Source organism: Cydia splendana, chromosome 10 (assembly GCF_910591565.1).
Source record: "Cydia splendana chromosome 10, ilCydSple1.2, whole genome shotgun sequence".
Taxonomy (NCBI): Eukaryota; Metazoa; Arthropoda; class Insecta; order Lepidoptera; family Tortricidae; genus Cydia; species Cydia splendana.
The window spans coordinates 20,740,413-20,754,143 of record NC_085969.1 but is presented as its reverse complement, the minus strand read 5'-3'; the positions used below and the strand labels follow the sequence as shown (position 1 = coordinate 20,754,143).

Genomic DNA, 13,731 nt, shown 5'->3' with positions numbered 1-13,731 from the left:
CGGCATCCTGTGCGAGCTGGGCAGCTTCGGCAAGTACCAGCTGCTGCTGCTTCTGCTGCTCTCCTTCAGAGACTCTGTCCTGGCCATGTGCAACTTCAACTACGTCCTCGCGGCCGCCGAGGTGCCTTACAGGTATAACGACACATGATACAACTCTTTTTAAAGATGAACTTTAAGACTTACTATAAGATACGGTGCAAAAAAAACTTCAACTTCGACGGCACCCTGTGCGAGCTGCGCAGCTTCGGCAAGTACCAGCTGCTGCTGCTTCTGCTGCTCTCCTTCAGAGACTCTGTCCTGGCCATGTGCAACTTCAACTACGTCTTCGCGGCCGCCGAGGTGCCTTACAGGTATAACGACACATGATACAACTCTTTTTAAAGACGAACTTTAAGACTTACTATAAGATACGGTGCAAAAAAACTTCATCGACGGCACCCTGTGCGAGCTGCGCAGCTTCGGCAAGTACCAGCTGCTGCTGCTTCTGCTGCTCTCCTTCAGAGACTCTGTCCTGGCCATGTGCAACTTCAACTACGTCTTCGCGGCCGCCGAGGTGCCTTACAGGTATAACGACACATGATACAACACTCTTTAAAGACGAACTTTAAGACTTATTACTATAAGATACGGTGCAAAAAAACTTCATCGACGGCACCCTGTGCGAGCTGCGCAGCTTCGGCAAGTACCAGCTGCTGCTGCTTCTGCTGCTCTCCTTCAGAGACTCTGTCCTGGCCATGTGCAACTTCAACTACGTCTTCGCGGCCGCCGAGGTGCCTTACAGGTATAACGACACATGATACAACTCTTTTTAAAGACGAACTTTAAGACTTACTATAAGATACGGTGCAAAAAAAACTTCAACTTCGACGGCATCCTGTGCGAGCTGGGCAGCTTCGGCAAGTACCAGCTGCTGCTGCTCCTGCTGCTCTCCTTCAGAGACTCTTTCCTGGCCATGTGCAACTTCAACTACGTCTTCGCGGCCGCCGAGGTGCCTTACAGGTAACACCCATACTCGAACTAGAGAACAGTTTATTGGATAATATGAAAAAAAAACAACAGGTCCCTCCTAAGGCTTCAATCTCGACTTTTCTTAAACGCTTATATAGGTACAAAATAACACAAGAAACAAAACAGCTCTCATTATAACTAGCATATATTTTCATTGAAACTTGACTTGTTTAAGTAATTCAACAACTACTGTGTTTTTTGTGAATTAAAGGGGGTAAAGCTATTTTAACCATCCCAGCCTCACCACCAAGCAACGCAAAACGAAAACTTGAAAAATATCTTATTACCGAGACTAAAATTCATTCCTTTACGATCAATCAAACATGATGGAAACGTATCTTTAGATTCTTTAGTATCTTTACAATACATATGGTGCTACTTTGCCGCACTAGTGCGATAATTAGCACATTACGTAACTATGTAGAAAATTTAAATTATCGGTCGTGTTTTATATTGCCACTCGTTGCGAATTTTCTATTTTTCACACTTGTATCTTAAGGTATAAAAAATAAGTGAAGTGTGCCCCGCTTGAAAATTTCAACGGATATTGAGTCGCATGGCACCATACATTGTAGCTTGTTATGCTTTTCATGCAAAATTCCGAGTTTGTATCTTTATTACTAGTTATATGCATAATTTCTTTGTATATGGCTGTTGGATGATACAATTAAGATTGAGTCACGTTATCAACACAATAATTACGTCGTAACTTTGTCTAGAAGTTACATATTAACAAAGATTATGACTGATTGCAAAAATTGTGTAAAGTCTAAAAAAATCGCGCATCGAGTAGGACAACTGAAAAAGATGGCACTGTACGCTATACGGCGCAATAATTCCGCAATGTTCCTATGTATAATCGAAGTAGTCTTTTTTGCTGATTTGTGTTTATTTTATTGTTTGTTACTGTAATAAATACAGAAAAAGTACACGTACTAATAAATAAAGAAATCCTCAATAGAATATAAATTAAATGAGGATGTCCATCTTAAAAGAAGAGTTTAAAATCAACAATTATCATCTCTAAATACACCTTTCCATACTGTTATTGCACGGTCGCTGCTAAATCTTTAAAAGGTTTAATGCACCCATATTTTAAAACCAGACTTAACAATACCCACATTTAAATATAAATTAAAGCATCGCCGTCAAATAAATCTAAAATTAAACGAGTGCATCGCATTGTTTTGTTGTATACGTCGCAGTTTAATTGCTTATTATGTAACGGTGGACGCGTGTATAATTGGCAGATTGGCACGTGCTGAGGTCATGGGCATTATCATTTACACTCAAATGAAAACGGGTCACGTGTCTGTGGAAAGTTCTAGTGACCCGTTTCCATTGTGGCATTAAGAGTGCACCGTTATAGTGCGACATTATAGTAGCAATTAAATTAAATAGAACTATAAGAATTTCCATACTTAATTGTTGCCATGTTTAAGCAATTTTTACGTATCTGTTATGTAAGCATTCATATGTAAAACTTTTATTTACGGCTGTTGTTGTCCTAAATATCAATAAATAAAAAATAAAATAAAAAGTCAAAAATGAGACAGTTACGTAGGAAGTGGCGCCCTCGATAATTTTCTACAATTTCTACTTTACTTTGTATTATACTTTGGGAAGTTTGGTGAATGTTGACCGCCTTTCCTTTACGTAAAATTTTACTTGTGAGCAGTAAAACCTTATACTTAGTAGGTAAATATTACCTACATAGTACATACGATATTTTATGTCAATGCTTGCGAGTGATTATTTCCCACAAGGGGTCCAAGATAATCGCGCTATTATAAAGTTTTTTTCTTCTCTAAGTAAATCTAAATCTGCCCTGACTCAAATAGAAGTCTGCAATGTGTTTTAGAAACCGCGGGAAAAGAAAATAGTGCAATAAGATCAAGATTTATATCATTTTATAGCTCTAGTGTAGCTGATAATTTTCTTTTAGCTCTCGCTTTCTTAAAAGAACATAAATTTTAATCACGGTTACATGCCATAATAATTATAAAAACCTGTCATTATTGTCTGTACTATACTGACAATGCAAGTGATAATTTATCTGAGAAAACGTGACATTAGTAAACAATGAGTTGTTTTGATGATTGAATGAGTTTAATAAAATAGTAGGTAAGTAAAATACGATTAACGAAGTAAATATAATTCATACAAACATTTTAAGGGGATAGTGAAGGAACGGGTTTCCATACAAACTTATTAGTCCCTTTTTTCTTTCTGAATATTGAAATAAAATTATGGGAAATATTATTTTACTTTAATGATACCTACCACAGTTAGATATAAATATGACCTAAATTAAATACATATACCTAACTAATTAAAATACTTATTTTATTTTAGTATGAGGTTTATTAGAGTACTTTTTTTAAGAAACTTAGCGACTTGGCGAGGTTCTTATAAGTTACACGAGGCCTTCGGCGCGATTCGGGAAATGAATTAGAGATGCACTAGATATGAAATAGTAAAGATATGTGACGTTCGACGGCAAAAGGTACCTTATGGCGGTTGGCGCTTACGCTCTATTATTAATGCCGCTCCAATATTATTGCGGCCATAAGGTACCTTTTGCCGTGGAACGTCACATATCTTTACTATATATTTCATATCTATAAAATCTCTAATTCATTTCCCGAATCGCGCCGTTAATCTCGGATTTTTTTTAATAAATACCTAGAGCTACGTAAGACAATATATTTTTTATTCAAAACCCATCATGTTTAGGCTTTCATTTTGAAGTCACTCTTCAGGTTTTCACATTATAAATTAGATAAATCAATCGCAATTTAATGTACATTGTGCTTACAATTTTCCATTTTCAGATGTGCAGTACCCGAATGCGACTCAATAGACCCAAGCTTCAACGCGTCCTGGGCGGAATTCGCGCTGCAAAACACAACCAATGCGTGCTACCGAGCGGCACCGTACGCGCTCAACTCATCCAGCCAGCGATGGAACGCGTCCAACTCGTGTAGCCCGGACTACTTCAGTTCTAGAGATACGGTGGCCTGCGAGCGCGTTGTGTATGAAAACTACAACAGTGTTGCGGCAGAGGTGAGTTTAAAATCTATAGAAGTTTTAGAGATTGTATAGATGAAGTTTATACTAGTACTAACTTTGCATTGTCAAGGTAGTTAGAACGGTCCGGGCCCGGGGCGAGGCAAGGAAGCATCACGTGATAAGATAAGATAAAGATAAAAAAGATTTTATTGCGCAGAAATAATATAGAAAACGAAGTGTAGGACGCCTCGGCCCGGACCCGAACCGTTCTAGCATAAGTCATCCTTAATCGGCGACGGTTAATGTCAAAAATGCTAGTAACACCTACTACTACAACGCTTTACAAGGCATTTGCTAGAGTAGAAAGTGATTTTATTATAGTAGATATTTTGCTATTTTCAAAATTATCCTGCTTTCGAAATGCCTTTTAAAAAGACAATAAAATGTCGGTAAATGTCAAATATACAATTTTAGCATTTCAGCTTCAGCAACTTTATGGTATACTTAAAACGCACAAATTACAAACCATAGTTCAATCAGCAGAATAGTGGCATATTTACAGTAGTGCATAGTTCATTACTGGTCATTAGCTCGGGTAGGCTAGTGACGCGCGCAACACAATGAGTGCGCGTTGCGATGGTCATTGTCATGGCCGGCCAAGTTTAATGCTAACGCTGCTATTCAGAAATATATTCTGTTTCTTGTAGACTGTCCAGTTTAATTCTGACCCGTATACGAGGTGTAACAAAAACAGTGGGCATTTTCAGTATCGTCGTGTTCTTATTAGGAAAAAAAAAACTTATTTTTAACGGATTCTTTGTTTACTCGGGAAATTCAAACTGCTTTAATTCTGACATCAAAACGATATTTAAATGGTGTCATTTTGTTATCACTCACGCGTATATTTCGTTCGTACTTGTCTGTACATGTATTGGCGCGAGCGAGACGTACAAACAGCAACACTGAAATGTCCATCGGTAGACCTTATTACAAAAGGCATAAGGTCCAACCATGGACAGTTAAGAGTGACATCATCAATTTGATGACAATATCAATTTCATGTCAAAATTTAAGTTTGAAATGGCCTCCAGGAGCCGTCTCAATTAAAAAGCTCATATTAAGGCGTGAGAAATGTCTAATGACACAACTCAAGGTCATATTAAAACACGATGCCAAACCTTAAAAAAAGGTAAAGAATAGAATCAGGCTTTTTAATAATTAGAAACTCTTAAAACATGACAAGTGTTAAAAATTACTCCGTGTGGCAGAATTTCAAACGCCATTGTTGTTTTGAAAATGTCCGTCAGTATTTACTTTTCTTTGTAATACCTAGAAGAAATGCGTACGGCGTAGCGAATAACTTGATAAGCTGAAATAATTTAATTTATGTTGTTTCATTGACATTATTATGAATAGAGGACTCTTGAACAATCTGAGCTATAGAATGTTTTAAGTCAATAATTTCTAATGCTGAAAAATTTACATTTTAATGGAGATCTAGCATACCAATGAGCTAATGACACACCAATGACAATACGTGACCAAAGAGTTATTGATTGAAGACACGGAGGAGTGCCTTCTAGTTTGAGACTTGAAATATATTTACTAGCGACCCGCCCCGGCTTCGCACGGGTTACCAAATTATATTAAACCTAAACCTTCCTCAAGAATCACTTTATTGATAGATGAAAACCGCATGAGAATCCGTTGAGTATTATTCGAGTTTACTGCAAACATACATACACATAAACAGACAGACGCGGCGGGGGACTTTGTTTTATAAGGTGTAGTGACTAGACGCGTGAAAGACGGACGTTGCACCCATAGAGTTTTGCATCTCTGCACCAATCAGCGGCTAAGCAAATTTGTTTTCTATGTATGTCTTTAAACAAGGTACGTTCTGTATAACTAATTTCTAACTTGAATCGCAGATTGTGTTGGGAGATACTCGTTTTACCATTGTAATAAACTAATTCGCAGTTACGAACATCTACGCTAAACTTAAGTATCTCAGTCAACTATATGAATTACAAGTATCTCTGTTTAGTTCAGGGACCGTATAACCGGTTTTATTAAATACCTGTATAAAAACTGTCAAACGAATACCGGTTAAAATGTTATACCTATATTCGCATTAGAGGTATTGCTGTCATTCCGTTTTTGTCTTTATCGCTATTTGTACACTAATTGACATAATGAAATACCGGTAGTCATTAATACCTCAATAATAACAGGTATTCAGTATACCGGTAATGGTTTTCGTATTTAATACCGGTATTCATTGCACTTGATCAAAGAGTAACCAAAAACTTTGCGACAATAGGTTAAAGTTATTGTTAAGTCCTCATGCCAAAGACATATGTAACTTACTATCTATTCTTTTTGCTCATGCTTATAAATTGATCGCTGTACAAGCGAAAGATTTCATGATTTAACCACGAGCGTAGCAAGTAACCACTTCTACTCTGTAAAATTTTCGCGCCGCCGCCGCCGCCAAAATTCTGCGCTATCGGTGTGGCATCGGCGTGACCTTGTTAGATACTAGAGTCTGTCTAAGCTAACTTTGCACCGATTTGAACAGTACGGTTACCATCAGTTTGTCACTGACATAAACGCCGTCGAGAACGTAATTTACTTTCTATACATCCCGTTTGCACTAATATGCGAGTGCGAGCGAGATGTATAGAAAGTAAATTACGTTCTCGACGGCGTTTATGTCAGTGACAGACTGATGGTAACCGTACAGAACAAAGTGAGGGAGTGTTATTATAATATAAACGTCATATTTTCATAGAACTTTGACATTAATGATGATATTTACACACGTTGTCGTTGCAAATGCTATGCAGATTAGTTTGACCGGGAATTTATTGCTTTTATATAACGTGCTAACAAATTAGGTACCGATATTTTAAGAGATGGTACTTTATATAAAAACAATTAACTTTAAATAGAAATCAAGAAAACTTTTCTAATCATATGTTTGTTTTATTTACCGAACAAAAATATAAATTAAAATTATATCTAAAAATAATCATTACGTGCATTTAACCACATAAAGAAAAAAAATACATAGAGTGCTCACTCAGAAAAGTCTAATGCTCAACAACTTTCAGCGAATATTAAACAAGGATTAACTGGAACTTTATTTTCAACTCCTTCTGCTTTAATATAGTAGTAGTAGTAAAACACTTTATTGTACAAAAATCAAAACAAAACAGGAAAAATAACATTCGTCATTAGTACAAAGGCGAACTTATCCCTTTAAGGGATCTCTTCCAGTTAACCTTTGAGCAATATTAGTTGTAAATAGTTGTTCAATACAATTTTTGAGACATTTTTGAAATTAATATTCTTTTTAGGGTTCCGTATTTCGTACCAATATCAAGTTGATATCAACTGCAAAAAAGTTTCTTGAAGGGGTTTTTATAGGCTTTTAATATCGTACATTTAAGTCACATTCACTCATTGATTCATTCATACTATTTTTGCGATTAGTAGGTGGTCTGTGCGAGCAGTGTGTGTAATCATTCACCTCTCCTGGCGATACGTACATATAATAACTATTATATTTGACTATAGCTACCCGCACTGACTTCGCACGGATTACACAAAACCTTAACAAATTGTACACCTAAACTAAAGCTTCCTCAAAAATCTTTCTATTGATAGCTGAAATCCGCATGAAAATCAGTTGAGTAGGTTTTGATTTGAGTTCATCGTGAACATACATTCATATAGTTACAGACAGACGCGGCGGGGGACTTTGTTTTATAAAGTGTAGTGAATTAGTGATAGATTCAATTAACAGTAACCTCACAATATAAAGAGATGTTCATTATGCTGCTTATCTACAGTTAATGCCATGAAAAACTTTTTTCCTACCATAATTCAATAAATTAAATGAAATGAAATGAAATTAATTAAGGTTTGAATTCTCTTCGCATAAACCAAGTTTTTAAGGCTACCAATTTTGACCGGCGAACCGCCGCCGGCTTAATGCCTATTGGGCGGCGCTAGACGTGCGCGCCGGTCGAAAAAAATTGGGTGGCGGCGCGCCACAAAAAAATCCACGGCGGCGGCGTGGAATTTTTCAACTTTTCAATATTAAGACGTATAATGAAAAGCCATGCTTAACCCTTAAATCGACAAGGGAAAAAAATCTCAAAAAACTGTGTTAGTATCATTTTTTTGGTGTTATTATCTTATTATGTGGTTGTTTATTGTAGAAAAATCATGAAAAAAATCTATTTATAATAGTTTCGAAAAAAACATAGGTATGTCAAATATGTTGGATGTTGCCAGGTTCGGTGTAAATAAAAAGATACGCCGCATAATGAAAAGACGTCTAGTATTTTGGACGTTGCCTAGTTAGTATACAGTACTTTATATGCATAAGGTTTTTTTTGTCAAATTCATGTTTTTTTTTAAATAAATATAGAATAATTGCATTTTTAATTACAAATACACTTACTGATAATGTCAACTTATGTTATGAACTAAAGTAAAACCTATTATTTTTATATTTTTCCAAAAGCTTTATAGCTCGTAGGTGGTAAAATTTTACCAGTCATTGGCGTCATTTTATTAACATTAAATCAAACTTAGCGGGGTATCGTAGGATGCAGCAACATCTGAGCAATGGTATACAACAATGCATGCAATTTTATCAATATTTTCGTAAGAAATTTTTCAAATGAAATCGGGTCTGTCTCTTGATGTCTTGATGAACGCACAGGAAAAAAAAAACCGTAATAATATTTTTTTATCTATTTGGTTCATTACGTTGCAATACGACAAGTATGTAATGACTTTTTAAAAGGTTTTGAAACACCTAAAATCCCTCTGTTTAATTCATATTCATATTCATAAAAACTACCAGAAAACGTGATAATTTTACTCTTCGCATACTTGGCACAAGTGCCCTGTAATCGACAACGGTTAAAACACTGGACATTATACTTTGTAAATTTGTTTTACCCATAGGTACATGGTACATGGTACATACAACACATTTTTATGTAAATCGTACTGCCACATAATAAATAGTTAGTATGGTGTTGGTGCGACATAAAATAGTAGAAATTAAATTATATGACCAAAAAATTTCCGTAAGTACGTAATTATTGCCATGTTGAAGTAAGTATTTTACGTCAAAAATGTGAGAGTTACGTAGGAAGTGGCGCCTATTTCAACTATTTCTTATCGGACTATAACCTATTACATATTTTAACGCTGCATAATACTGTCTTATAAAAAATATTCGGCGCGAATTTTAATCTACCGGCGGCGGCGGCGGCGCGCGGACTCCTTATAGCGGCGGCGCGCACGTCTAATCGGCGCTCATATATTTGAGATTATAAACTACATACATAATAAAAACTTTTTACAAAAAAAAATGAAACCGACTTCAAAAAGGATGAAATAAAATATTATCCTTTTTTATGTCTATGCGTTACCAACTGATATGTTTGAAGTCGGTGCCAAGCCAAATTTTGAAGCATACCATGACTTTGGTGCGATTCGATAAGGATTTACCTACGTTGGATTGCCTTACACGACGACAATGAACGTACTTTCTGTAGGTACAGTCGACGTTAAAAATATGTTTACACTTTTCGCCTTATTACAAAGGAATTTAAAAGTGGAAAAATTACTGTCTTGGGTGAGACTTGAACTCACGGCCTCTGGAGTTCAAGTCTCACCCAAGACAGTAATTTTTCCACTTTTAAATTTATTCTAAGCTTAATAGCATCATTCTCAGACGTTTCTGCTTAAAAATTAAAATTATTACAAAGGAGTAAGGTGCAAAAGTGTAAACATAACATTGACGTCGACTGGACCTAAGAACACACCTCAGAACACACGATCAAACATTCTTGGCGCAGTCCGTACCATATTTGTCGGCACATTAGTGTAAATATAAATGCGTTTTTTTGCTGTCGTATTTTTTAAAGAGCATTTCTTACTAATGCTCTAACAGTCTGTAGCACGCAAGTGTGGGATTGGGACTGAGTTATTTCCCGTCCCTTATCCAGAGGACTACATTTCAAAATATAAAACAATTCAAGGAATTTACCTTCTTGCCAAATTTCACCTAAAGCGGTTCAGTTGTTTAGCCATGAAGAGGCGACAAAAAGGCAGACAGAATTCTTTACACATTTATAATAGTTATTAGTACAGTTCTAATGGGATTTATAGCCATAAAGCTGATTATTTTTGACTCGTATTGTTACTAGTTGGCTTGGCACCGACTTCAAACATATCAGTTGGTAACGCATAGACATAAAAAAGGATAATATTTTATTTCATCCTTTTTGAAGTCGGTTTCATTTTTTTTGTAAAAAGTTTTTATTTTACCATTTTTAGTTTTAACGCATTGTTAAGAGCGCGACGCATGAATGAAAAACAAGATCATGTTTAACACTAAATTCGTGTACCTATTACTTTAGTAAATATGTAATCAGGAATTTTCTCGAGTCCGTCTGGGAAATTATAATTCCTGTCAACTAAATCCATCCGCCCGCCCCGCCACTGACCCAATCCCTCAACCCCCCGATCACTCAACCTCACAGCACATCAACCCCTGACCCAGGAACCCCTCGATCCTGAACCAGCAACCCTTCAACCGCCATTCCCCGACCCCTTAATCCCTGACCCCTTAACTCCTAACCCTAACCCCCGATCAGTAGCCTTACCAGCTTACCACGAGTTTGACATTGATATATTCGCTAGCATGTGTGTAACTTACTTCCTATGCATCTCGCTCGTACTAACCTTAGTGTGAGCGAGATGCATAAAAAGTTACATTTAGATGCATAAGACGTTAGCGAATATGTCAATGTCAAACTCGTGGTAAGGCTACAGTTGCAGTACATCAAATTGGTGGTTTTCGTAAGCAAATGCTCGAGTTACTTTAGAAAACCCCGAAATCACTTAACACGTGCCTTTAAAAATTGAGGAGTTCCCTCAATTCCTCATGGATTCCATCATCAGACCAGAACCAAAAATAATACGGAAACACCTTGGAGGTAACTTCTTCCAAACAAAAAAAGAATTACTCAAATCGGATCACAGGTGCCGATACAGGAGTAATCGCTGAACATACTTACATTTAAAGAAATCATCATCATTATCATCAAAATAATCATCATCATCAGGTCTACTTCATCAAATTGGTGGTTTTCGGGAGAAAATGCTCGAGTTGCTTAAGAAAACGCCCAAAACACCGTGCATGTGCCTTTAAAAATTGAGGAGTTCCCTCAATTCCTCATGGATCCCATCATCAGAACAGAACCAAATTAAAATGGGACCAACTCGGAGGTAGCTCCTTTCAAACAAAAAAAGAATTACTCAAATCGGACTACGGATCTCGGAGTAATCGGTGAACGTACATAGAAAAAAAAAATAGCCACAACCGAATACAGAACCTCCTCCTTCTATGAAATTGAAGTCGGTTAATAAAATACAATTAAATCAACAAAAAAAACAATGAAATGAATCAAATGAACGCTATTAAATATTTATCATTCAAAATCATCACCTAACAGCTAATTCTACCAGCCAACATGAAAACGGGCATTCTAAGATCCGGATCTTAAGTATTTACAACTTTACAAGCGGGCCGGACAACGTCCTTGACGAGTAGCGAAGGAACGAATCGTGGTACTACTACAACTGGTATTGGCACTTACTTATTACCGGTAATAGCTTTAGGAGTAAACTATCAAATAGTGGTATTTGTTGTCAATTGGCTAAACCGATAACACTATTGAATACCGGTATTCGAATACCTCTATTCGGAGCTTAAGTGATATAAATACCCAAATTCAAATTACACCGGTTATACCTCAATAATAACCTGTAGTCAGAATACCGGTAACGGTCCCTGGTTTAGTTACTTGAATTTAGCGTAGAAATGGGACATATACTTGAATTTAGCGTAGAATACAGGGTCAAAAAAAGATACTTGGATTTAAAAAACATGAATATTTTGAAAACTACACATTATTTTACAATTATTTTTTTGGTGAAAGATGCACCTGAAATTGTAGATACTTAGATTCCGAAAATCCAAAAAACCCGTTTTTGAAAATTTTCGCGATACTTGTTTTCTGCTTAGGCCAGCCGTGCCGGGCTAATGACATGAGTCAAAATCGTAAACCTTATCAAATTGTTAAAACAGAATTGGCTTAAAAAAGTTCGCAATTTTTCGTTTGGTCCAATAGCAAAAGTTGCTCAGTACTTATGACCTATATATGTATTACCTTCGCAAATTATGGCTAAATGTTGAAAAAACTGTATACTGCAGATGCAGAGGAACATTGTTTCACAAAATATTTTGTTTCAGTTCGACCTGGGTTGCGAGCCGTGGAAACGCACGATGATTGGCACCGTCCACAACATTGGGCTCATCATCTCCTTCATACTTTACGGCTTCGTTTCTGACCGGTACGTTTTCCCATATCGTTTTAAATATTCTGAATCTACGTAGTGAAATTCATAAAGATAGGTATTATAATTTATTATTACCAGACATCGTAAATTTTATATCATTATCAACGGAATTGGTATACCTAAACAATTTCAACACTAATGATTAATTAGCGTTAATTAAGTTAATATTAACCTTAATTTACAATTTCAGTTGGAATTATCTATACCAATTCTGTTAACACCACTCCGCTGCACCAAAAATGCTATAAAATTTACGACGTCTTATTATTACTCTTTTAATAAAATAATAAATAAAAATAAAAATAAAAATTATTTATTTTCAGACAATTACAGTCCATAGTTGTTAGTATTAACTTACAGGCTATGTTACGTTACATTACAATACACTAAGTTACATAAATGAAGTTATACAGCTTACATAGGTAGGTACTTAATAAATGGCTGATTATTGTGGCCGATCTACCGGCTTGCATGTTTGTGAACATGTAATGCGATATATCGTCCCAAGATACCAGAATCAAACCGCTCGGCTATCATTTTCAGGATCCCGTTGGTGCTCCCACGTATACGGTGTACTACTGATGCAATATTTTTGCGCATAATGGCATAAAAATCATCTACATGCGCGTCCGCAAACATGCCAGAAGCACTACAGTATCGCGGGAGCCTCACCAGGGCCCTGAAAATGTTGTTATACTGGACCCTCAGAGAGTCAAAGGATTTCTGCTTAAAATTAGCCCACAGGCCGCAAGTATAAAAACATTGGCAATATGCACGGAATAAAGTAATTTTGACCTCCGTGCTACACTTAGCGAACCTGTGCGCCAACATACCGCCACGAACCGACAACGCCCTCCTCTCCCTCTCCATGTCCATGTCATCTTTTAAATCCTCTGTCACTATGTGACCTAGGTACTTGAAGTGGGTAACACGGTTTAAAGCAGTTCCGTTTAACATAATAGGAGGCACATTCGCCGGACCCTTATTTCTACCTTTAATTACCATAAACTCGCTTTTAATTTCATTATACTTTAAACCATGTTGTACCGCGTATTCTTGGCATACTTCCAATAATTTACGTATACCAGCCACCGACGGACTCAGCAGCGCCATGTCATCAGCGTAACTGATATTATTAACACTTGTGTTATCGATTCTACATCCGACATGCATGCTGCTGAGTCTGCCGATCAACTGGTCCATATATATATTAAAAAGTCTAGGCGAGGTTAACCCACCTTGTCTTACACCACA

The 13,731-nt window shown here is 36.6% G+C and overlaps 1 protein-coding gene and 1 long non-coding RNA gene across 2 annotated transcripts in view; both read left to right on the top strand.

The window, feature by feature from the left end:
• The window catches only part of LOC134794469 (uncharacterized), a 585,842-nt gene that overhangs the window by 235,123 nt on the left and 336,988 nt on the right, over window positions 1-13,731 (top strand). The window lies entirely within an intron of this gene.
• Window positions 1-13,731, top strand: part of LOC134794465 (organic cation transporter protein-like) — a 30,935-nt gene that overhangs the window by 10,726 nt on the left and 6,478 nt on the right. The window contains exons 3-4 of the mRNA XM_063766282.1: window positions 3,843-4,074; window positions 12,371-12,471. Of these exons, the coding sequence (XP_063622352.1) occupies window positions 3,843-4,074; window positions 12,371-12,471 (333 nt within the window). The remainder of the gene's footprint in view (window positions 1-3,842; window positions 4,075-12,370; window positions 12,472-13,731) is intronic.